General features: G+C 41.6%; 2 protein-coding genes across 2 annotated transcripts; one reads left to right on the top strand and one right to left on the bottom strand.

The window, feature by feature from the left end:
• Window positions 1-413: 413 nt before the first annotated feature.
• MKRN2 (makorin ring finger protein 2) lies at window positions 414-16,605 on the bottom strand. Its single transcript, XM_035106233.3, has 8 exons — window positions 16,420-16,605; window positions 14,368-14,496; window positions 13,239-13,417; window positions 12,121-12,425; window positions 9,186-9,400; window positions 5,654-5,764; window positions 2,283-2,427; window positions 414-745 (listed from the first exon to the last, which is right to left on the bottom strand). Exons 1-8 carry the CDS (start codon window positions 16,446-16,448, stop codon window positions 602-604), a joined length of 1,257 nt encoding a protein of 418 aa, XP_034962124.2. The 5' UTR covers window positions 16,449-16,605; the 3' UTR covers window positions 414-601.
• Window positions 15,920-24,431, top strand: MKRN2OS (MKRN2 opposite strand). The gene is made up of 5 exons (XM_035106235.3): window positions 15,920-16,205; window positions 16,605-18,339; window positions 20,117-20,166; window positions 20,829-20,991; window positions 23,671-24,431. The coding sequence occupies exons 2-5, from the start codon at window positions 18,035-18,037 to the stop codon at window positions 23,891-23,893; spliced, it is 741 nt and encodes a 246-aa protein (XP_034962126.3). The 5' UTR covers window positions 15,920-16,205; window positions 16,605-18,034; the 3' UTR covers window positions 23,894-24,431.
• The last annotated feature ends 1,199 nt before the right edge of the window (window positions 24,432-25,630 follow it).

Genomic DNA, 25,630 nt, shown 5'->3' with positions numbered 1-25,630 from the left:
TATATTGCTTATGAAATGGAGCCTTGTACTATTGCTCATAACCAAATTTTAAAGAACATTAAATAAGGCATTCAAAAACAAGATCCATTTAGTATTTAACATTTGATCAACTGTACTGCTTTAACACTTGACTAGTCCTATATAATTTTCCTAACCTTTTTCTTGTAAAAAACAAACAAACCCAACAACCTTTAACAACATTAAGCTATACTGGGGTATGCTGGTTTGAGTCAGGCCGAACGTTACATGAAGATGGTTGATGTTCACTACTTCCTGCCCCTAACTTTACTTATGATTTGTTTCCTGAAAAATCACCTCTCAAAATCTGGACGTTTCCCTTTCCCTTGGGGAACATACTGGTGTTCTGATTTCAGAAAAACACAACTTCTTCTACTTATGACTATACACTGTCATTTTTATTTAAAGCAATCATTTTATTAAGCTTCAATTGTTTTGCTCTACAGTGTCAGGCTCATACTAGAATTTCACCAGGACTTCAGTCTCCATGGCACAGTAATTCTAAAGTGGTAAACAGTACAAAGTTATTTAAGGAACAGAAAGACTGATACAGAAGAGTACATGGTAGAGATCTTGTGGTGGCTTAGGGAGGAGCAGTAGGTTCAGCATCTGCTCCAGAAAGATGCATAAAAAGCTCTCCCATCTCTGTTACATCATTGTCAGCAGCTGGCAGTGTTCTGTTTTCTCGATCTTCAATAAAATCCCAGAGGCGAACAGAATTAAGGAACTAGAATAAAAAACAACAAAATACAGCACTCACTAATGACTCATACCTAAGAAGGTATCTGCTTAAATACTGCATACACCTGAACTTGAAAAGCAGGGTACTGCTACAGCTAAAACAACATCCTCCTCAGTGCAGTATAATGAGGCCTACTTCCCTTGGTACCAAAAAGTTGCCAGCTGTAGAGAGGCACGGGTCACTGCCAGAATTTCATTGAAGCATGTGAAGAGTTACTTTTTCTTGGAGGCTACAGTCCCCCTATTTGCCCATCTAACCCACTAGACTCGGGTAAAGATTTTTCACAGCACTTGAAACTGGCACCTTTCTCTGTGCAAGCATGTGCTTGACCAGTGAGCTATCAGTCCTTGCCCTAGGAAGGGCCTTTCTGTAAATACAAGCTTGTGATCCTGGCCTTTGTATTTCCAAGTCCTTACAGCTCTTGGGTCTTAGCTGATGGGAGTGTGTGTTGTAACTACTACTACTCTAAATCCCCACTGGACCCTAAGGCCTCTTACATCAGCACTGCAACTTGTAACATCTCAGGGATTTTTGCTGCACCATCATGTGTCATAGTAATGGTACGGCTGGCATAGGTTTAATACAGTAAAGTGCCAGTTCCAAAATACTGAAGCCAACCTGTGTCATGCAGTTCAGTTCATCCAATAGTCAATAAATCCCCTCAGAAATACAAGTAGGCATATTGTGATCAGTAGTCAGAACAGAGTATATAGCATTTAGCTGTGCAGATTTCAGCTGGAGAGGTGATATAGCAATTACAATTAAATTTTCATGCACACTATGGCCTGAGTATATTCTGTCATGTAGACTGAAAAAATAAGGTTCAAAGAGGCTCTTACAGTGCTGCATGGCCAGAGGGGTGAGGCTGTAGTGGAGCACGAATTCAGTACCAAGCAACTGTATCATGCTCAAACCAAGTGACTAGTGCATGTAAACACAAAATGCAAACTTTCCCTTCCTATCCAATTGTATAGCAAAAGCAGACACAAAAAATGAGCTCTGAAGTCCAGGACTTCAAAGCATGCTGCTGTGCCTGCGCTGCCAGCAAGGGCTACAGCACTAGCTGTGTAAGTATCTGTACTGATCTGACAAAACAACATTAAGCTTACAGTAAAGGTTATAAGCAACAAGTGCACTATTATTAGAAATACAACAGCCTTTACTGAAAGAAGCCTACTTAGATGATCCAAACATATAAATGTGAAATTTTCAGGGCTATTTAAAACCACACTTGCTAGCTAGGCAAAAACGAACAAGTACACTCAAGCATTTGTGTTTTAAATGCCAAGTAAACTAGATTCTGAAATTGAAAGAACTCCATTGTCAATGTGAGATGCAGTACTCAGGATCTTAGGAAAAGAGCACCCTGTTCCCCAAACGGGCCAGCTATGCTACAGCTGATACTCTGAAGCCTTTTATGAATGTATAAAAGTGTCAAAGTCTTCAGTGGAAGAATGTGTCGGATCACTGAAGCCCAGTGCTGCAGTTTAGTTGAGAGAAGAAACATGGCTGGATATCTTACCCGGACAGTCCCCTCAGAGCTAAGCTGCTTTCGTGGTTTCTCTGGTTCAGCCCGTCTCCCATCTGGATAGGCATGCAGGTACAGACATTTCCCCCCAAATGGGCAGGTCCCCTTACCCTGGTCAAAATACTTGCAGGCCTTCCTCCTGAACATATGAGAGAGAGAACACAAAACACAAGGACATTCATTTATACCCTAAATCTCAAGGTGGCTAATGTTGCTAAGAACAAGGAAAAATAAAAGTAAATACAGGAATGAAAACCCAAAGTAAAGGCACCTAAGACACTTTGATGCAAGGGGTGGGGAGATGGTCAGTGGCATTATTGCAGGCATCAAGTATTGCTTGCTTGACCATAAGGTAAGAGGAAAGCAATTAAACACAAGGAGCTTGACTAATTTCCTCCAGTACCCAGCACTAACTCTCCCTCCCATTAGATTTGCATTGGTGACTGCCCAACAAAACTTTAGGTGAATATAATGCTTCTCCATCAATCTCTACTGGAGCAGAGCAGTGATGTACAGTCCCTGGCTATGACAGTCCCTGTGAAGATCAGGTCGCCAACCCTTTGCAGCCACTCTTTCTCCCATGTATCTTCAAAGAAAGAAAGTGGGTATGATATGGCAGTGGATGTGTGCATTTATTTCTGGTCCTGTTCTGACTGTAGTACACCAATGTGAGACTTAAGCTTCACTGGAAAGTGTACGGAGTGTTGTGGTAAAAGAGGCTCAGGACAACGTTAAGGAATCGTGATCTTTCTTGACCCAATGGCACGCTTTAGTTTCTTACTAGAACAAAACGGAAGTAGGCAAGAATGTAAGACATGTGGCTTTAGCCATAACTTGTTACATTATAGGAGACTTGTTTTCTTATAATAAAATCTTTAAGTAAAATTTGACAGAACAATCTGAAGCCATATTGCGCCAAATCAGTATGTACATTTCAGCGTAACACAGTAACTTTAACAAGCTATTAAATTCAACTGTTAAAATCCGAAGCAAGAACAAAGGGGATAGATTCTTTCTGAGAGAAAAACCCACTCACAAAATCAGTTTTATTTATGACAAAAAAATTCTGTTCAGACATCATTTTACATTCTCAGTCACTTAGATGGGTCAACCATCCAAGCCTGTGAGACCACAAAAGCATATTAACTGTACTTTCCATTAATCTGCATTAAGGAAGCTCATTGTCCTGAGAAAGGCAGAGTGCAACTTGCTTCAAATTATATTTAATAGGGCAGATCTTTCAAACTCCATGTTATGCAGTTACTGCAATTTGAAAGTCCTATTTGGGTGCTTTAGTTGAGATTTGTGCAATGCAGGGGGTTGGACTAGATGACCCTTGGGTTCCCTTCCAACTAAAATTCCATGATTCTTATTCTATAAAAGATGGTCAAAGACGGAAAAGATTTCAGCTTGAGACCGTGTCAAAAATGCTAGTAACTTTGCTATTATGTATTTTTTCCCATTCCTCTCAATTCCTCTATCAAGACAAATCCAAAATGATTTTTTGGGGTGGATTTGTTCCATAAAAGAGCTGCAAAGTCAGGAGGTTTACTGCCAAGTGCTTTCCCTTCCTGCATATAGTCCATTTTTGGAGCTGTCATGCTTAGATTTTCCACAGAGGTGTATAATTAATAGCCTTTAGACACAAAACACCGTATCATAGGCTCAAACTGCTTGTTCTGATCAGCAGCTGCAGATTTCAGCTCTAGATGTATTAATAGCACAGCCCCTGATGTGACTGATAAGCATAAACACTGCATAAATAAAGAGCAACACAATGTAAACAATTAGAGACCAACAGTGAAGGTCACAGAATGACACAGCTGGCATTTGGTTAATTACAACAAGCATTTAACCAAATGCTAGATAGATTAGTAAGATATGTACACAATTCACTGTTGGCTCACATAAAATGAATTATTCACCACATGTGGGTTTTTGTTTTGTTTTCACAAATTTTAAGGGGACAGTTTGATCAAAATAGTGTGAGAAGGTTGAAAACACACTTTCATTCTAGATTTGCTGCACTTAAAAATGTTGTCCTGGCAAAGTAATTGATTAGAAAAAGACTTCTTAAATTTCCTGATGTATTCCCCACCCCACCATGGGTAAAAAAAATCAGGGCCTTTAGCAATTTTAGAGAAAATGGATATTGAAATGATTTGTGGTCTGACCTTATTACCAAGTTACAGCCTAAATGCAAATAGTCAACAAGTATTTCCAGATATTCCACTTCATTAACCGCAGAAATGAGGCCATAAATTTCTATATATGAGATTGAAAATTAATGCAACCCGAGAACTGCATTCTCCAAAAAGACACAGTAGCAAAGTCCCTGGGCCAAGCTATCTGAGGCCTGAAGTGCAGCTCGATGGAAATAATCATCATCAAGAGTCCCCACTTGAATTCAATATGAGATACTGTACATTTAAAAAAAGAAAAAAGATGGCCTTTTCCAGGTGCCAATACTCACTTTCATTTTGAGGGGGGGGGGGAGTGTGAGCCTGGCCAAGTGGAAGAATGCTAGTAAAACAAAAAACTAAATAGGGGTAGGTGGATCACCAGTGATCACTTGTAACTCACAAATCTTGCACTACAGGACACACAGCTTCTTGCGTTTTTATCTTGTGAACTGTGCTGAGATCTTTTGGTGAAGGATGATCTATAAATAGAACTAAATAAATCAATAAAATTCTTGTGCAAAGGCCATGGGTCAATTTGGGCATAAATGTTGCTCGAGAACCCCAAACCAAAAGGATTGGGAACATGTAGTGGGCTCACATTGGCCTCTATTTGCATACCCCCACCTACACCTGCTCTGCTGGCAAACCAATTTTGCCTAGAAGACAGAATTGCAAATTATGGTTTGCAGAAACTAGTTTGCCTACAAACCAGAATTGAAGGACAGATGAAGAACAGAAGGCCATAATAGGAGGACGGAGTGTGAGAGCCTGGTGCGTCTTCATGCAAAACAGGACTTTGCCTTTCATCTGAATCAAACTACTAGCGTGCTAAAGGGTGAAAAAAATAGTACTATTTGGAGCAGCATAGACATGTTACCAAACTCTTAACCAACACATCCTGGAGTTATTTTAATTTTTTTTTTGGGGGGGGGGAAAGCTATTTCATCCCACCGATTGCCACTTTTATTATGTTTAATAGTCTGATAGACATATTCACAGAAACGTTTTTTAATTACAGAAGTATTCTGTATACTGCATGCTGCTCTAGATTGAGACAATAACACAATATTATTATTATTATTATTATTATTATTATTATTATTATTATTATTATTATTATTATTTAATTGAACTACTCATCAAACAACTCTGGTCTCACATTATAATAATCATAATACTTACCCCACTCCCTGCTTAAATGCTTCAATCAGCTCATTCTTTTTAGTCTGATCTTCCACCCAATACACACTGGGAATTACAAACTCTGATATCACACGGCATTCTGGACAGGACCTTGGATGAAATTTAAAAAGTATATGTGTAGTTTGCTGAGAAGAAGCAGTTTCATCCAATTCAAGAGCAACACCAAGCACTTCTGAAGTACAAATCGGTGGAGCGGGAAGCAATATCTAGGACCCAAAGTGATTTCTGGCAGCTCCCAAAACTTCCCCACCCTAAAAAACCTAACTTAAAAAAAGTTTTTTTCTGAGGATGGGGGAGCTTAAAAAAAGTAAAACTAGCAGGGCAGGAGGGGGCAGTGTTGAGCTCCAATCTCACACTGGGGTGAAAAGATGTTTCAACCTCTGCCCTTATAATAATAAAAATAATAATAATTTATTATTTATACCCGCCCATCTGGCCGGGTCTCCCCAGCCACTCTGGGCGGCTTCCAACAGAAGAATAAAACACAATAATCTATTAAACATTAAAAGCCTCCCTGAACAGGGCTGCCTTCAGATGTCTTCTAAAAGTCTGGTAGTTGTTTTCCTTTTTGACATCTGTTGGGAGGGCGTTCCACAGGGTAGGCGCCACCACCGAGAAGGCCCTCTGCCTAGTTCCCTGCAACTTGGCTTCTCGCAACGAGGGAACCGCCAGAAGGCCCTCGGTGCTGGACCTCAGTGTCCGGGCAGAATGATGGGGGTGGAGACGCTCCTTCAGGTATACTGGACCGAGGCCATTTAGGGAGATGATGGGCTTCATAGTAAGAGCTGATATGAGCAGAGATTTCAGCTTCTCTGCTCACATCAATGTAGTAATTGGGATGCAAACTTCTGTTTCTCAAAGCTGATGCAGGTCACAGCAATTCAAAGCACAGTACAGTGGAACCTCGGTTTATGAACACCTCGGTTTATGAATTTTCGGTTTATGAACGCCGCGGACCCATCTGGAACGGATTAATTCATTTTCCATTACTTTCAATGGGAAAGTTCGCTTCAGTTTATGAACGCTTCAGTTTATGAACAGACTTCCGGAACCAATTACACCCATGCTTCAGTTTATGAACGCTTCAGTTTAAGTACCCCGCGGACCATCTGGAACGGATTAATCCACTTTCCATTACTTTCAATGGGAAAGTTCGCTTCAGTTTATGAACGCTTCAGTTTATGAACAGACTTCCGGAACCAATTGTGTTCATAAACCGAGGTGTTGTTGTTGTTTAGTCGTTTAGTCGTGTCCGACTCTTCGTGACCCCATGGACCATAGCACGCCAGGCACTCCTGTCTTGCACTGCCTCCCGCAGTTTGGTCAAACTCATGTTCGTAGCTTCGAGAACACTGTCCAACCATCTTGTCCTCTGTCGTCCCCTTCTCCTAGTGCCCTCAATCTTTCCCAACATCAGGGTCTTTTCCAAGGATTCTTCTCTTCTCATGAGGTGGCCAAAGTATTGGAGCCTCAGCTTCACAATCTGTCCTTCCAGGGAGCACTCAGGGCTGATTTCCTTAAGAATGGATAGGTTTGATCTTCTAGCAGTCCATGGGACTCTCAAGAGTCTCCTCCAGCACCATAATTCAAAAGCATCAATTCTTCGACGATCAGCCTTCTTTATGGTCCAGCTCTCACTTCCATACATCACTACTGGGAAAACCATAGCTTTAACTATACGGACCTTTGTCGGCAAAGTGATGTCCCTGCTTTTTAAGATGCTGTCTAGGTTTGTCATTGCTTTTCTCCCAAGAAGCAGGCGTCTTTTAATTTCGTGACTGCTGTCACCATCTGCAGTGATCAAGGAGCCCAAGAAAGTAAAATCTCTCACTGCCTCCATTTCTTCCCCTTCTATTTGCCAGGAGGTGATGGGACCAGTGGCCATGATCTTGGTTTTTTTGATGTTGAGCTTCAGACCATATTTTGCGCTCTCCTCTTTCACCCTCATTAAAAGGTTCTTTAATTCCTCCTCGCTTTCTGCCATCAAGGTTGTGTCATCTGCATATCTGAGGTTGTTGATATTTCTTCCGGCAATCTTAATTCCGGCTTGGGATTCATCTAGTCCAGCCTTTCGCATGATGAATTCTGCATATAAGTTAAATAAGCAGGGAGACAATATACAACCTTGTCGTACTCCTTTCCCAATTTTGAACCAATCAGTTGTTCCATATCCAGTTCTAACTGTAGCTTCTTGTCCCACATAGAGATTTCTCAGGAGACAGATGAGGTGATCAGGCACTCCCATTTCTTTAAGAACTTGCCAAAGTTTGCTGTGGTCGACACAGTCAAAGGCTTTTGCATAGTCAATGAAGCAGAAGTAGACGTTTTTCTGGAACTCTCTAGCTTTCTCCATAATCCAGCGCATGTTTGCTATTTGGTCTCTGGTTCCTCTGCCCTTTCGAAATCCAGCTTGCACTTCTGGGAGTTCTCGGTCCACATACTGCCTAAGCCTGCCTTGTAGAATTTTAAGCATAACCTTGCTAGCGTGTGAAATGAGCGCAATTGTGCGGTAGTTGGAGCATTCTTTGGCACTGCCCTTCTTTGGAATTGGGATGTAGACTGATCTTTTCCAATCCTCTGGCCATTGCTGAGTTTTCCAAACTTGCTGGCATATTGGGTGTAGCACCTTAACAGCATCATCTTTTAAAATTTTAAATAGTTCAGCTGGAATATCATCACTTCCACTGGCCTTGTTATTAGCAATGCTTTCTAAGGCCCATTTGACTTCACTCTCCAAGATGTCTGGCTCAAGGTCAGCAACCACACTACCTGGGGTGTATGAGACCTCCATATCTTTCTGGTATAATTCCTCTGTGTATTCTTGCCACCTCTTCTTGATGTCTTCTGCTTCTGTTAGGTCCTTACCACTTTTGTCCTTGATTATGGTTATCTTTGTACGAAATGTTCCTTTCATATCTCCAATTTTCTTGAACAGATCTCTGGTTTTCCCCATTCTATTGTTTTCCATAAACCGAGGTACCACTGTATTAAAAAGAGATGACTTCATACTCCCCACTCTTTTGCCTTCACTCCCACTTCCAGAGCTGATCCAGGCAAGATTCTTTCCCACTATTTAATTTTTATCCGCATTCAGTGACATGCTCAGTGGCTACAGTATGCTGAATGTTGGGATGGCAATAACAAAAAAAAAAATCAGTCTTATCCAAGGAACCAAATTTTTAAAATGCTAGGTTTCAGCATTTTCTGTACAAACACACACACACACCCCTTCATTTTCTGAGGCTCATACCAAAGCCAACAAACAAGATATTCTGTTCTCATCAATAACCCCCTTACATATTCCCTAAGATATTTTGGTGGTTGTTACAAATGGGCGTTTCCCCATCAATCGAAAAAATTCCTGTAACACACTGCAATAACAAAAAACCGTAAGCAAAACTTTCCTTAGTCAATCCTCAGCTATACTACACCTCATTTGAAGGTACAAAGGAAAGGAATAAGAAAAATATCATGCACTGTATTCTAAAAGTGAAGGTTGTTAGGAACTTACTTTATGATTGGATTCTCAAACTGCTTGACACCCCTCCACTGGCGGATACAGGACAAGCAGTATGTGTGATTGCAGTTGGAAAGGATTCCAAATCTTCTTTCAGATGCTGATGGTTTGTCATATACCACTTCCATGCAGATACTGCATACCTTGTCCTGACTTGCTTGAAAGGCAAAGGCCTTCTCCATCTCGTGTTCAAACGTAGCCATGCACATCTATATATGAAAGAAAAGCCCAAGATATATTATATATTTTTAAAGGAAGCAGGGGGAAGGACTACTATTATAGGTATAGCCACTACAATGTTCTGACAGTACAGTCCTAAACCTGTCAATTTAGAACTGGCATAGCAATTCAAACCCCTCATATGCCTTGCTGGGGGTTGCACTGGGAGTAGAGGTTCCCTCCACCCAGTCCTGCCTGGTTTTGTCAGCCTCAGATGGTGGAGGAGCTCCACCAATGAGCAGCACTTGAATATGTCCACTTACACAGCAGGTGCAAGTTACTGCCAGCAGCATCCCAGATGGCGACAGCCAGTGGGAGGGAGCAGGACTGGGCTGGTCCTGGATCTACTAGATTCTTTGCAGACCATGCTGTTGTCAGTGTGATGGCAAATGGGTCAGATGTGGGCCTGTTCACTACAGCAACCTGGGAGCTGGCACAGCAGAGGGAGCTTTTCTCTGCCTCCCCCTCCTGCCCCAAGCACCAGCCTGTACGTGCAGTGCTGGCATTGGCATTGCTGCTCCATCAAGTCCCACTGCCACCTGCCAGGAACGTAGGATTGCAGCCTAAGTTCCATTAAATCAAGCTTTTTCTAGGGGTTCCACTAACCCTCCAAAGCAGATTTGTAGAGGGAGAGGAGAGGGACAAAAGTTCCCTTGCTAGATTGTTTTATTACAAAGGGAAACTTGTATCAAACAATAATTAAGAACCACCTCACCAAAAACACAGTAGCTGCGTTGTTGTTGTTGTTTAAAAAGAAGACTATAAATACTAAACTAAACCAAACCCACCAGCATAAAGGCCTTGGACAGCCAAGGGACTGGCATTAAGCTATAATTAAGCATGCAGCTGACCTTGGATTTAAAATGGCAACTGGATACAATTATGTGACAGTAAATTTTTACAGATGAGGCCCACACAATTTCAGACCCATTAAGCTTAATGAAGCCTACCAGTAACTATGTAAATGCCCTATGTTCACAGACCAGGAGGTGGAGGTGGGGGGTAGGTTAGCTGTCAAGCACCTGGTGATCACATCACAGTGTACAGCTGGTGAGCTGAATTTGGCATGATGGGTCACAAGTTGAACAGTCTTGATATATGAGAACTTAACACCATTTGATTTAATACTGATGAGTAATCTGTCTGAAGAGGGTGAGGGGTGGGAGAGGAAGTAGGTTTTGGTTTTAACATGGGACAAAAGAGGAAGTGGGGTATGTTGGGTCAGGCCCAATGATCTCTGTCTGGAAAGAAGTGGCATAGGATTCCGCCCCATTTGAGCACTGGGCTAACACAAAGATTGTCCGTTGCCTTAGCACAGCATATTGTAGGAGAGCCATCAGACAGGAAGGGCCAGAAAAAGAAGAATGGAACTACCGTAGTATTCCACTACTGCGTCCCATCAGTGCAAGGATTACTGCTTGTGCTACAGGGCATTTCCTCCTTCCATGAATGTACCACGTTCTCCCAAATCTGTTTTAGAGGGTTGGGGGAACTCCTAGAAATGTTTAAGGGGGCATGTGGAGAGGGAGAGAGGGGGGAACATTCCATTGAGAAAGCAGAAATTGTTAGGCTGATGGAACATTCACTTAGCATTACCGTTGGATACAACCCAGTAAGTAAGGGCAGAGTGTGAAGGCTATGGTTTTGTACTATCAATCATTTTTAAGAAGAATGGAAACAGTACAGGAAACATTCCCAGATATGCAATGTATAGAATACAGTATGCAAGAATATTTATAGATACATTCTACGTTAAATATTTGAGTTACTGAACTATATTATTCAAATGAAATACAAGACAATTAATTTTAAAGCATCAATCAAATCTAAAAATAACAGTACGGCATTAGCATACCTATGAGAAGCTCAAGGGAATTTCATTACTCCTAATCAGTTACACTTAAGAATTTAGCAGCAGGTTGAATTCTAAAGCTAGTTTCATGAGACTGGTAAATGCATTCAACACCTACTTTGGTTTTAGATTCTGATAATGCTACAATAGACATATTTTAATATATCTGAAAATTATATTTTATAGCTTCACACACTGATTATACTATATTTTAAGTATTATTTTCCAATGCAATTTTACATACCATGCTTTCTCCAGTAATTCACTCAAGTTATATATTTTTAAGCCACTTGATTACTCATGGAAGGTGACAAAAACATACTTGTAGATACCTTAAAATGAAGCTTACCAATAAACTAGAGCAAAATGCAAAAATGTAAAGGCTACACTGACAGAATAGCATTATCATGGCTTCCTACTACAATAGCGAATCACATTATTAATCAACATGGAGTAAATTTAAAGTGGAAGCTTTCCAACTAACCACAGTCCCCCACAATGTCTGAACTTGAGGATCTGTGGCTTGTTCAAACTATGCCTATCAAGACCAAGTCAGGATCTGGGGGGGGGGGAGTCAGCTGCAGCATAAACAAAACCACCAAGTTCAGATGACACAGGGAGCGGTGGTTACTTTAAAACCAGAAGCCAAAGATTCCAGTCTACTTGAGGAAGGCATGAAAGAGCAGAAGAGGGAACCCGAGATCTAGGCTCACTGCAGCTCACTCTCATGGCAGTAAACCATAAATTCTAGCTAGATCTGTAGGAGGACTCTAAAAACCAAATATAACATAGATCTACAAGACATTTCAAGAAATACAGAATCAGGTTGAAATTAGTTTTATTTTTAGTCATGTTTACCTTTTCATGCATCTTTCTCTGTTCTGGGTCAAAGGGATGAAGTACTTGCAAGCCACAGATTTCACACACTTGCCCATGGAGGTAGAGACATCTGTCACCAAACTGGCACATGCCAGCTGCTGCATAAGGACATAACTGTTCGCCATCAGTGTATGAACTTCCAGGTTCAGCATAATCATCTTCAAGCCCACTGCGGATAGCTTCCAAATATGAATGGGGCTTTGCTTCTAGAGCATCTGTTGGAACACTGCAACATGCTGAATCACTCTGAGCGCCGCATCTTTCCTCATTTGAGCCACATAAATCTTGGGAGAGGAAAAAATAGCATGTGATCATGTGAAACAGAAAAGCTACGGTTAGCTGCTCATGAAATCTCCCATTATAAGGTAATAAAGCAGCTGGCAGGCATTTCTAAATTGTAATTTAATTCAACTTGCCTCCACTAAACACAGGGAACCTACTTTCATCTTAAGATCGTAGAAAGCTTTATCATCTCGTCATGCACCTTAATTACTCACAGCCAATTCTTTCTGGAACAAGCACCAGAAAAACATGCATCTAAAATTAATGAACGGGTGAAAAATAACTGCAAATTTACAAAATGCCAGTCATGGCAGCAGGCACAGTGTGCATGAAGGGTGGGCTTGCAAGTTTCCAGGATCCTAGAGGGGAAGATTGAGTAGCTCTTGCCCTCCCTTCACAGCAACAGTCTCCCCAAGTACAGTGCTGTATCTTTCTCCATACGAGTGAATGGCAGCCATGCATTGACATGACATGGGAGAATGCAAAAAGGTGCACTCAGGAACATCATGGTGTGTGTGTGTGTGCGCGCGCACACACACACTCGAAACCAACTTTTTAAACCCCAGCCATTAAGAATCAAGTCTGCTCCTATCTGCATAGTCCAAAGTTGGGGCCTGTTTCTTGGTCACTGTAGGCCAGAGCTTTCCAAACTGTGCATTGTGACATGTTAGTGTGTTGGCTGCAGTGTGTGAGTCTGTTTATGTAAGGACAAATGCTTGGAATCATTTAGGACCAAATAAAAAGCAGCAGCAAATAAGCAAAACAACAAAGTGTCAACAGAATTAGAAAAATAGAAAGAAAACCCCTACTCTTACCTCTGTCTCTGAGCACTAATGTTTTCTTTTCACGTTTTCCAGGCTCATGTACTTTACTTTTTGTTATAGGTGTATTTTGCTCCGGCTGAGTGTTAAGGCTGTAGAATGGTGGTGCAGAAGCGCAAAGAGTCCTAGTACTCACTATGGCACCTGATGCAGAAGGTCTAACATGATCATATCTTAAGAACAAATAAAAAGACCACAAATATTAACTGCAGAAGACATTTATTTCAATGCATTTGTGCTAGTACAATTACCCTACTTTGTAGGGTTTGGGGGGGATAGCCTAGCCACCCTTGCAAAAAGGGACTTGTTTCAATAGGCAGGCTGTTTAAAAGCAAGTGGCTTCTTAAGAATGAGTGTCACTCACTGCTTGTATGAATTCAGCAAAATCTATACTGAACATACAATGAGTACGAGTTACTGCATTTTTAACGTATTCACAGTACCATCCTATGCAAGAATAAGTCCCACTGATTTCAATTAAGTGAGGGGCAGGGTTGCAGTCTTACAGCAGAATTCTACTCAGAAGTAAGTCTTATTGAATTCAATGGGCCTTAGTGGGGTAAGGACTGCAGTTTAAATTGATTTTTAATCTTTCTATAGCATAACTAAAATCCCCTTAGGAGAGACTATACCCCTCATCTAGTTAAGCCCAGAAAGTACTCTTGACAGTAAAACTAAGATCCTAATCCTATGTATGTTTACTTAGCGCTCTGCCAATTTCAAAAGAAACTTACTTCTATTTAGGATTGCAACATAAACATCTCAGTTCTATGCACTGAGTTCAATGGTATATACACCCAAGAAAGTGTATATGGGATTGTAACTTTAGATCAACCAGCTGGGCTCCACACAATGCAAGCTTTAATCCTGCAAGCTTTTTTTTAATAAAACAAGCAGCAGCACAGATTCTAAGAACTAACTGTCCAGCTGCAACCAGGATATTGGAACATTAAGCTCTTCCTCTGGTTTTAATAAAAATCTAGATATTACAAATCAAACAGAAGCCAAGCCACAAGCTGTTCAAGTCTAGAGGATCAACAGCTTAGGAAATATCATTGGCATGACACACACACACCCCTGCAAAAAACCTGTATGTTTTATTTTAAAAACTAGCAGCCCATACCTGCAGCGAGTTCCATAGGCACATTGGCCTTTCTGGTAGAATTTGCAGATAGTAGATGGTTTACTTGTAGACAAATCATGTGAAAATAGGCACCTACTTCCTTCACGGCATACCCCTTGCATAAAATACCTGCAGTGACAAAGAAAAAAATATCAACAGATGACAGGCATTTAAGCTATTTCTTGATGTTGTTCAGACATGACCGAAAAATCAAGTAGCAAACATTATGCATCAACTATTACATGCACCATAATGTGAAACCAGTAAAGTGAGACAGAAATTAGAGCACAATTTCAAAAATGAAATGAACTTAGTAAAAACATAAGTGATCAAGAGGTTGGAGCAACTCTTCTACAAGGAAAAATAATATTTAGGGCAGGCATAGGCAACCTCGGCCCTCCAGATGTTTTGGAACTACAACTCCCATGATCCCTAGCTTACAGGACCAGTGGTTAGGGATGATGGGAATTATAGTCCCAAAACATCTAGCGGGCTGAGGTTGCCTATGCCAGATTTAGAGCCTTTTTAGTTAGAAAAAATGGCAAGGGAGCAGAACCTCAGATGTGTATTTATTTTTACTGATTTGGGGGGGCAGCTGCTCCCCTTCATCCCCCTTGGCTATACCCATGGGGGGGCACAAGAAGGAAAGAAGGTCGGGAATGGGGTCACGGTCAGAAAAAGTTTGGGAATCACAGGACAAGAGCATATAACACCAATCCTGGCATAACACTACTGGCTGACAATTAGTTTCCAGGCCCAGTTCAAAGTGCTGCTTTTGACCTATAAAGCCTTAAATGACTCAGGACTGCAATACTTTAAGGACTGCCTCTCCCCATATGAACCAACCCAGACCCTTCTTTGTATGCCTCCTTCACAAGAGGTCTGGAAAATGGCAACAGGAGAATGGGCATCGTTTGTGGAGTGCTCTCTCCAGGGAGGTTCACCTGGCACCATCATTATACTGTATAGCTTTAAGCACCAGGCAAAAAAGTTCTTCTGTAACAAGGCCTTTGACCTTTAACTATCTGTGGCCTTTTAGAAGTTGGGTGGGATGTTTCTAAAGCATTTCTTTTTTCCTCTTGGTTTTAATGTATCTTTGGATTGCCCTGGGCAATATAAAGCAACTGACTAAATAGCAGAAAATGCACTTGACAGAGTATGTTCTTTTAAAGGCTTACTTAAAAAAAAAACACCAACAATTCTCTCTCTCTCTATTTGAGTAATACTAGAAACTGGCACATTCCATGAAGCTGAATCAAAATGAGATTCAGGACATACAAAATCTCTGGAAATGCTTCTTTTCAGAGCATAGCTAAACTATGAAATGTCTTGCCACATAACACGGTGAGGACCAGCAATCAGGGTCATGAAGGTCAGCATCCCAGGCAGCATATGCCTCTGAATATCAATTGCCGGAATTCACATGTGAGGAGAGCGCTGTTGTGCTCCTATTATGGCTCCGTGTCCGCTTGCGCACTATTGATAACGAGATGCTGGACCAGAAAGGGCCACAAATCTGATCTAATAGGGCTGCTCTTGGGTTCCCCCTCTCGCACAACTAAGTTTCTGTTTCTCTTCCCTACTGGGGCGAACTTCAGCTGCTAAAAAGCAAGCTAAACAAGAAGATACGCACAGGCGCGCGCGGAGACGAGCTAGGTAGGGGATTGGGGGGGGGGGGCAGGATCACAGAAGTTGCCTCGACCTCTCCTCGCAAGGAGACCAGATCCTAAAGGGCCTCCTAGTGGCTTCTAGGCCTACAAGAGTCCCCTTGCAGGGCTTTGGGACTACCAGGGTTGCAGGCGGGAGTGTCCGCCTGTCACCAGGGCAATGGAACAAAGGTAGGAAGCAGAAGCAGCGACGCCCGCCTCTCCTTCCCCTTCCGTTGGGTGGGGGAGGAGGAGGGGGATTTCGGGAGTTTAACGGGCCAGAGGCGGGAGGGAGGGAGCCCGGCCGCCTCTCGACCCCACCCCGGCGAGGGGCGGAGCGTGCCCGCGCGCTGTAGGGCGGCAGGTGGGGGGGAGGGGAGAGGTCGCAGTGCTCGGCGGCTCTGACCTGCAGGTCACGTCCTTAGTGCTGCTCATGTCTCCTCCGACTCCGCTCCCGTTTCGTCGTCCCCTCCCGGCGCAGCTCCTCGCATTTTGGTTCCGCTGAGCCCTGAGGAGCTTAAGGCGGCGGGCTAAGGGAGGAGGAGGAGCTGTTTGGGAGCCCTGCCAAAGCTACCCGGCCTCTTCTTGCAGGAACTGGTTTCCGGTCGGAAGGCATTAGGTGAGGTACGCGCGGCCGTATTAGAGGCCGGATGCTTTTGGCTGTGGCGGAAATGGAGGCTGGCGGCGGCCACGGAGACTTGCTGAAGCGCCTTGCCGGCCTGTGGGACTAGAGCGGCCGCGCGCTTGAAGCGCCAACGCGAGAGCGAGGCGGCGCGCCCTCTAGCGGCGCCTCTGAACCAGACAGTCGTTCTCAATCCACGGTGGCGCCGAATTGTTTGGGAGCTGCACATCGCCCTATCTAGCAAGGAGGGCGGAAAACGTCACAAACACCAGGGATCATAGAATTGTAGAGTTGGCAGGGGTCACGAGGGTCATCTTCTAGTCCAACTCCCTGCAATGCAGGAATCTTTTGCCAACACAGGACTCAAACCCATGACCCTAGGGTCTTATGTTCTGTCGAGAGACAATATATTTTCTTCTTTTGCTTTCTTGCCTCTCCAAATATAGATGCAATGTACAAGGCTAAGTAGATTTAATCAGAAGTAAGGCTATTCTCTGCTTAGTGTGCTTAGGTTTGTAGTCCTCGGAAGTAATGCAGAAAGAATTTAAGTGCTCTTCAGCAGAACAGCCAACTTGCCAAGACCTTTGCAGCATCTGCACTACAGACTTTCAAACGTTGGTGTTGTTGAAATATATACAACAAAAAATCAGTTTGAGTCGTGTGACTCAATTTGAGTCTACTAGACCCCCAAAAAAACTTTTAAGCAAAGTGGACTGAAGTCACTTAAGGGGCCTGTCTGGGATTAGGGGCCCTGAAATTTAAGCTTCATTAGTTTCATAGTAGATCTGCCCCTGGGTTTTCTAGAACAGAGTCCTAATTCCTCACAAGAATTCACATGGAGAGAGAAACCTTGCTTCCTGCAGCTAGTAAGATGCATTCCTGGGTGGTCCTTTAGCTCTGATTACTGCTTTGGTTCTTGTTTGGAGCTGCTTTCAGTTATATTAGAATGTGGTCAGTAAAAACAGCTTTACTGTATTATGCTGCTAGGTTTGCCCGACTGCTATGGTAGCGGAGAAGCAGGTGCCAGCCCCAAACGTCCAATTCACAGTCTTCTTTCTGCAAAGGAGAAAATACAGGGGACTTTCTGTTTAACATTAGTTAACATAGCTTTGGGGTTTTGGTTTTATATGCAGAGGGGGGGAAAAGGCTAGCCGCTAGCAGGAACTGAGCCAATATTGACCACGGGAGTGGACAAATCACAGCTGCCATACCGTTTAAATTTACAGCAGAATAACCTCATTATGATGTGAAAAAACAAATACTGGCTCTTTAAGGGAATGTCCACCTGAAAACCCTCCCTCCCTGCCCCCTTCTCTGCTTCCTTCTCTGTTAGAGGAGTAATTGGCTCTCTGATCTGTCATTCTCACCTGCACAGCTAACAAATCCCACCCACTTTCCCATGCCCATTTCAGTAGTTAAGCTCTGCCTTTCACCCATAAGCCTGTGCCAGGTAGAAGACCATTTGCACAAGGAGGAGGCAGAAATCATGCAGCCTTTGGACTCGGAGAGAGGCTTAATCAAAATCAGCCACTGTAAGAGAGACATCTTTGGTTCCTTTGTGCCCAAGCATTGTCCCCTGTGTGGGCAGAGCCTGTACTACAGGAAACTGGAAGAAGCACCTGTCACTATCCCCAGCCCATTTGTTAATGGGCACAGAGAAAGATGTTCTTTTTTACTTAAACCTACTACAGGAACCTTTCTGAGGTAGGATTTTCTGCACAACAATGCTATGTTTAGTATTTATGTTCATTTTGCTTGATTGTGTGCTCAGAAAGAAGACATATGAAAGCTACCTTACGATGGATTAGATCAGTCCATCTGCCACAGTCCACTGATGGGTAGCAATGTTTTCCCAAGATCTGGGGCTGAATTCTCTCTCATCCTTTCCATGTGGCAGCAGGATTAGAGGTGCCAAGGAATGAGCAGGGTGCCATGCAGAATGCTGCAGCATGATGACTGATAGAGGAGTGGGATTTTGCCAGCATGATGGTACCATTGCTCAAAGATCTATATTGGTTGTCAGTTTGTCACTGGGCGACGTTCAAGGTTCTGCCATTCAAGGCCTTAACAGCTTGGGACCAGTTTACTTAAGGGATTGTCTTGCCCTACGTGTGCCAATTTGACTGCTTTGATCTTGAGGAACTTGCACTTTTACAAGTGCCATATACCGGTAATGTCTGCTCTGCCTTTGCGAGGAGTCAATCATTTAGTTTGGCAGCACCCTCACTATATTTCGGACATGCACTGAAATGTTTTTATTTTAGCCAGCCTACCTGGACATATGATTTAGTTACCTATATTTGTTTTAGATGTTCTATGGATTTCACCTGTGTCTTAATAATTATTATTTCATGTATATGTTTCTTAATAGTGGATTTCGGCTGTATTACCTACAATTTTATTATGTATACTGCTTAGAGAGTTCTTGGATTAAATGGTTTGTAAAATTTTAAAAATGAAATAAACATGGCACCGTCTGCAGACAAACCATGTGGTCTTATTCTAAGCTCTGGTATAGAAATGAGTAAATTCTGCATAATTTACTAAAGTGAATCAAAATGTATTTTGAAACCAAATTGACGGGTCAGGAGGTCTAATTTAGTGATCAACCATAAACCGCTTTGAGATTTTTTTCTTAAAAATATAAAGCGGTATAGAAATGAAAACAAACAACAACAACTTTTATAGAGTTACAAATCCCACAATCAGTTTAGAGCAGCGTTTCTGAAACTTAGGTCTCCAGCTGTTTTTGAACTACACCTCCCATCATCTCTAGCTAGCAGGATCAGTGGTCAGGGATGATGGGAATTGTAGTCCCAAAACAGCTAGAGGCCAGAGTTTGGGAAACCCTGATTTAGAGAAAGGGTAGGGAACCTTTTGTGCTTCAGGCCAGATTTGGGCCAACGAGAGTCCTCCTTCAATATATGAGGCCATTCCTTGCAAACCACACCCAACTATCCCACATCTGTGGTCATATGTGGTGCCATGGGACAGGTACCCACATAGCTGCAAAGGAACAATGGGGAGCTTAAAGGTTCCCCATGCCTGGTTTAGAGGAATTATAAAACCCACAGAACATGGGGTGCAACCTGATGAAAAGTATTGATCAATTACTTGCATGTGTTTTAGTTAAGTAATCTATCAATAACATTTGCATTAGGATAAAAATAATTCCCAAAATAAACTTGTTATTGTTGTTGATACCTCTTCTAATATGGTGCTAACCACCTGCAGTTTTTATAAGTGCTTTTTTGTTTGTATATTATGTTTAATTTGCTGCCAGATTGAGGCAGCCTTCTACTCATTTAGAAGTTTAATTAATTAAATGGAACAGTAATTACATTTGATAAGATTGTAGTCAGTCTTTTCAGGGCAGAGAGAGGGAACAGGACATTTCTCTATATTGCAAAAATATAGCATTTCCCTCATCAATAACTGGATTGTTTTCCAACATGAAAAGATATTAAATGTCTTCTTTCAGAGGGTATGATGGAAGTTCTGATCTCCATGTTGGAATAACCAATACTAATGGTAAGAGACATTTGTAATTCACTTTCTAAATTAAGATTCTCTATGTGAAACATATATTTCTATTGGACTCCTTTCCTTCTCTAAGGTTGCTCATCCTTTGCCTGTTGCCTACAATGTCTCCCCCTTCAGCCTCCTGGCATTCTGGCCCTTGATTTCTCTTCCTTTTCTAAGATTTCAGGCTCCTTATGTGAACTGCAGTCCTTCTACCACCAATCCCCTTTCTGCTAAGTCTACACAACCATTTTTGCTGGAGAGAGTCACATATGTGATTGCCTGTAGCTAGAGCTCTTTTCAGTTGTGCCTAGGGATGTAAGAAGGCATAATTTTTTGTTCCACCTGTATTGATTTTATGCAGCACTGCTTCCATTCTACCACCGTTTGTCTTCTGCCAAAAATGTTACTTGTCTTGCTTTCTGCTGTGGCGAAATTACACAATTTAGATAATTAATTATGCCATTACATTGAAATTCATAGGACTACATACTCGGGGTTTATATAACCAAGATTTTTAGAATTACTGTTCAGAGGGGTCTGTAAAAGAAATGGGAATGATGTTGCAAGTGACAACAATTAACAGAATGGAATGAATTACTATTGGTCAACATGTCATAACTAATCTTGGCATTTTGCATTTCTGATGTGTCCTGCTGTTGTGTATTTAGGTTTAGTGTATAATTACAATGAAACTGGAGTTAACATAGCTGAGCATGGATGGGAACAATGTGTAAGTGTTCAACTAGTCCAGCCTGACATGTATGGCCTGCTTAACCAATGGGATAAATACCTAGAACAATTCTCTGCGGCAGAAATCTGGCTTCCACACAGGTAAGAAGCTCAATAGACAGATGTGACTACATGTATGTTTAAAGGCAGCTAAACCAGACATCCTTTGTTTTGGGACTCTGCCTATGTGGCAACTCAGAGAAGGATCTGACGTAGTCATTTGGAGAAATGGCTTTAGACAAAATCACTCTGAGGCCTATATCTTCATTAACCCTTCTTTAACCATTTCTGTATATTTTGGGTTTAATTGAGAGATTCTGATAGTATGTATTGTGTGAACAATACTAGGAGGGAGAGGTGACTCGAGACATCGCAAGCAGTTCCATGTAACTTTGAAGTGTTATGGTTTTGCAGAATAAATTATCACTGGACTCCATCGTATTCTCAGTTAAAGCTCATTTGTGCAACCAAATATATTGTTGCTGGCTTTAACTTCTGTTCAAAGTTGTCAGATGTGTTTCATAAGGAACAGGAATTGATTGGAATGTACATGACCGTTTGATACACTGATCAAGAGGGAACAGGATGTAAGCATGTACAGAATTGCACTTCTGTCGGAAGATGAACAAACAAACCCAAAATTGAATACAGGCAGGTTTTGCTGCTTTCATTAGAGTGGTGCCTTGCTTAACGAATGCCCTGCTTAACGAAATTTCCGCTTAACGAAAGGATTTTTCGAGCGGAGGTTGCCTCGCTAGACGAATTCGTTTTATGAAAAATTTGTCTAGCGAATCGCGGTTTCCCATAGGAATGCATTGAAATTCAATTAATGCGTTCCTATGGGCAAAAAAAAAAAAATTCAAAATTTTTTCAATGCATTCCTATGGGATTCGCTAGACGAATTTTTCGTTATAAGAAAAGACCCGTGGAACGAATTAAATTCGTCTAGCGAGGCACCACTGTATTTATGTCAGCTCTCCAGCTAAACCACCATTCCCATCAGCCGCAGTCAGCATAGGCAATTGTCAGCAATGATAGGAGTTGTAGTCCAAAATTTCCAGAGAGTACCAGAAGACTAATCTAGGCCTTAGCAACATTTCAGTGTCCATTTTCACTGATCCAATGATTATTAGGATTGATTTCTCTTGAAGTATATTCCAAATAGTCCCTCAAGTACAGCCTATGGTTTCAGTTTCAGTGTGGAAAACAAAACATATTATGTTTGCTTTTCAAGTACTTCCAGGGACAGGAATGTCATTCCTATAAAGGCTTTAGTCAAGCTATTTTTCTGCAACCCAGCATAATATATACAGTGATTATTACAAATACCAAAAAGGACCAACAAATGTTAAAGACCTGATGATTACTTACAAGTTCTGGTATTATGAAAAAATTAATGTAAACGTAGAATATATTCTTTCTTTCTTTAATTGAACAAGAGCTTTGCGCAGGTTTCAAGTAATTCAAGAAGGGACTCATTGGCATCCCCAAGCTATGGAAAAGTTACAGGCAAAGACACTACTCTGAAAATTACAGCACTCTTTTTGCTAAGAGTGTGTGACATAAGAAATGCTGGTGATGAGAGCATGTGTCTCCCATGAGATTTGTAATTTTACTGCAGTTCGGTAAGGAAAGAAAGACATAAATCTTATTTTTTTAATTTAAAAAAACACCGTTTTGTTCTGGATCCTAAACAGGCAGTCATAAAATTTGTGGTTGAGCCCATCATCTGTTTTTGTTTTAAGCAAAGCCCACCCAGTAGTGTGTCGCCTAAGAATAGGCTGCAAAGGCATTCGGAGCCATTCTGTCCTTTTAAGAAACCTAAACTTGTATCTCATAAAAATTAACTCAATACTTACTTTCAATTTTAGAAAAATAGGTTTTCAAAGTGAGAAACTTACAAAAAAAATCATACAAGGATGACATTCCCTGGCTTTTTTTTTTTTGGTATTTTGACAATTTTAATGAATCAGCACTGTTATAATAATAATGAGGAACACATTGCAAAGTTAACCTGACTACAGAGTTCCTCAGTTACACTTCAGTTAGCCTATGCAAACCACATCCTTCCTTACAGCTCCATATGCCATATATGCTTGTTTTGTTACCCACTGGAGAATCGCAGGACAAGTAGAATCTTGGGCACATGGCAATATGCAAAAAGAGATTAAATGCTATTGCTAAATTCAGCTTTCCAAGAAGAGTAAAATGTAAAGGTGGTAAGAATTACGTCCAAGATAAATTTATGGGTGAACCAAATATAACTGAAGGAAAATTAAGCCTCATACTGAAAGTTAGAACTTTAAATAGAAAGCAGAAGTTTCCACTTATGTAGTTTTTTTTTAATATATATATATATATATAAAACAACTACATAAGTGGAAACTTCTGCTTTCTATTTAAAGTTCTAACTTTCAGTATATATATGTATGAGGGCAATGTGATGTAACTCACATGGCACCTGTCATGGCATGAAAGTTTTGTCTAGGTGGGAGTGGGGAGGTGATATTAGCACCTGAATCTTTCCATCATTTCTATGTGTAACTTTGTATAGCAAACATAAGACTCTAACCAATGGTGGCTTTGCTCCACCACATCCCCAATTTCCGCCATTTTTAAAACCCTTCCATAAATGATTTTCTGCTGGTGCATGTTTCCATTGGTCAAGGATTGTTCTGGCATAATGGCCAGCGTACACCATCATCATAATCTAATAAAATGTTTAATAAGTCATGTATCACATTGGTTTCTTATGCTCATTTCTGGTTCTCTCTTTAATAGGTATGAAGAACATCTCCATAACTGTTACACCTATGCACTAACATTTATTAACTGTGTGCTTAGCGCCCAAAAGAAGCCGCAAATGAATAAAAGTGAATTTACAGAGAGATTTGTGATTCCGCGAACAAGGAAAGCTTCCAAGTATATCACCATCTACAAGGAAATATGCAAGAATGGCTTCTATGCGGTTGACCTTCCTGCTCAGGAGGGCACTGCCATTTGAATTTATGATGAGGGAACTAGATAGCGTTGGAAGTAAAATCCTTATGTTAAGGCACTTACATTTCTTGTTCCTATCATCTCACAAGAAAACATGAAGCTGGGATGGCAACACATGTATTAAATCATGCTGCACATTTACTCAGAATGCGGTCCCATAGAGATTGAGGATTAATCTCAAGTATCCATAACACCAGGGGTCCCCAAACTAAGGCTCAGGGGCCGGATGCGGCCCAATCTCCTTCTAAATCCGGCCCCCGGATGGTCTGGGAATCAGCATGTTTTTACATGAGTAGAATGTGTCCTTTTATTTAAAATGCACCTCTGGGTTATTTGTTGGGCATAGGAATTCGTTCATATTTTTTCCCCAAAATATAGTCCGGCCCCCCACAAGGTCTGAGGGACAGTGGACCGGCCCCCTGCTGTAAAAGTTTGCTGACCCCTGCATAAGACCATGGAACCTTGAGACTGTTCCAATAAACTTCTACTTTTTTAAACAATGACATTTGGAATAATGAAATAAAATAAAGACATTATCTGCATTCTTGCATGTTCTGTTTTTTCCCCTTTTTTGCATATTGCAAGTAACCTTCAAAATCATTAACAGAAAAAGCTTTCATTGCATATTTATAGCAATGTTCGTTTACAAAGGATGGTAGGTAGAAAATGGGGGGGGGGAATCCATCCTAGGTGTGTTTCTGATTCGAAACAAACACAGCTTTACTCATGCTACAGTCCTATGTGCACTTACTTAGGAGTAAGCCCCACCGAATCACTGGGATTTACTTCTGAGTAAACAGGGGACCCAGGTGGCGCTGTGGTTAAACCACTGAGCCTAGGGCTTGCTGATCAGAAGGTCGGCGGTTCAAATCCCTGTGACGGGGTGAGCTCCCGTTGCTTGGTCCCAGCTCCTGCCAACCTAGCAGTTCGAAAGCACGTCAAAATGCAAGTAGATAAATAGGAACCGCTACAGCGGGAAGGTAAACGGCGTTTCTGTGTGCTGCTCTGGTTCGCCAGAAGCGGTTTTGTCATGCTGGCCACATACCTGGAAGTTGTACGCCGGCTCCCTTGGCCAATAATGCGAAATGAGCGCCGCAAGCCCAGACTCTGTCACGACTGGACCTAATGGTCAGGGGTCCCCTTACCTTTAAACAGGCATAATAGGATTCCTCTAAGCCGTTCTGAACATTATTGATCTGCATTCTCCAAACATCTCTTGCTTCCAAAGTAGGAAGAAGCAATTTGATGCTCTGTAGTTTGTGAAACTGGTAGTCCAGTGTGCAGTGTATTAATTATAACTATGTTCCAGGAGTTAAGGCAGGGGGTGGAGCAGCTGTAGCTCTACAGATATTGCTGGTCCCCAACACCATGGCCTATAGTCAGCTATAGTCCAGCAACCTCTGGCGAGCTATAACTGGCCCATCCCTGAGCTTAAGTGTGGTTAATTACCTGTAGCAGAATGGCTAAGGTCTACAGAAATATCAAGATAAGGTAGACCAAGAACACAGATTTAATGTTCTCCATGGACAAAATAGATTCAGAAGAAGAAGAATCTTATTTGCATCAGCCACTAGCCATAGCAATAAAATAAAATGTACTGAAGATAGAGGTAAAAACTTAACTACAGAAAATACATTTTGGGGGTTCAGAGAATATCTGTCAGTATCCATCTAGGTTTTAATTTAAAAAACAAACAAACCCCCGAGTGTATATGTGTGTGTAATTCAACATGCACAGACAG

This window comes from Zootoca vivipara, chromosome 2 (assembly GCF_965207765.1).
Source record: "Zootoca vivipara chromosome 2, rZooViv2.hap1.1, whole genome shotgun sequence".
In the NCBI taxonomy this organism is placed as follows: domain Eukaryota; kingdom Metazoa; phylum Chordata; class Lepidosauria; order Squamata; family Lacertidae; genus Zootoca; species Zootoca vivipara.
The sequence above is the reverse complement of the archived record's forward strand: the minus strand, read 5'-3'. Positions and strand labels throughout refer to the sequence as shown.

Bases quoted from the DNA above. Each gene is read 5' to 3' on its own strand.
- MKRN2OS (XM_035106235.3), top strand. From the start codon at position 18,035: ATGCCCATTTCAGTAGTTAAGCTCTGCCTTTCACCCATAAGCCTGTGC. The intron at 18,340-20,116 runs GTAGGATTTTCT...GTCTTCTTTCAG, and splicing joins ACTACAGGAACCTTTCTGAG to AGGGTATGATGGAAGTTCTG. The intron at 20,167-20,828 runs GTAAGAGACATT...TTGTGTATTTAG, and splicing joins TGGAATAACCAATACTAATG to GTTTAGTGTATAATTACAAT.
- MKRN2 (XM_035106233.3), bottom strand. From the start codon at position 16,448: ATGAGCAGCACTAAGGACGTGACCTGCAG. The intron at 14,497-16,419 runs GTCAGAGCCGCC...TTGTCACTGCAG, and splicing joins ACTAAGGACGTGACCTGCAG to GTATTTTATGCAAGGGGTAT. The intron at 5,765-9,185 runs GTAAGTTCCTAA...ATTTCATCCAAG, and splicing joins TTTGAGAATCCAATCATAAA to GTCCTGTCCAGAATGCCGTG.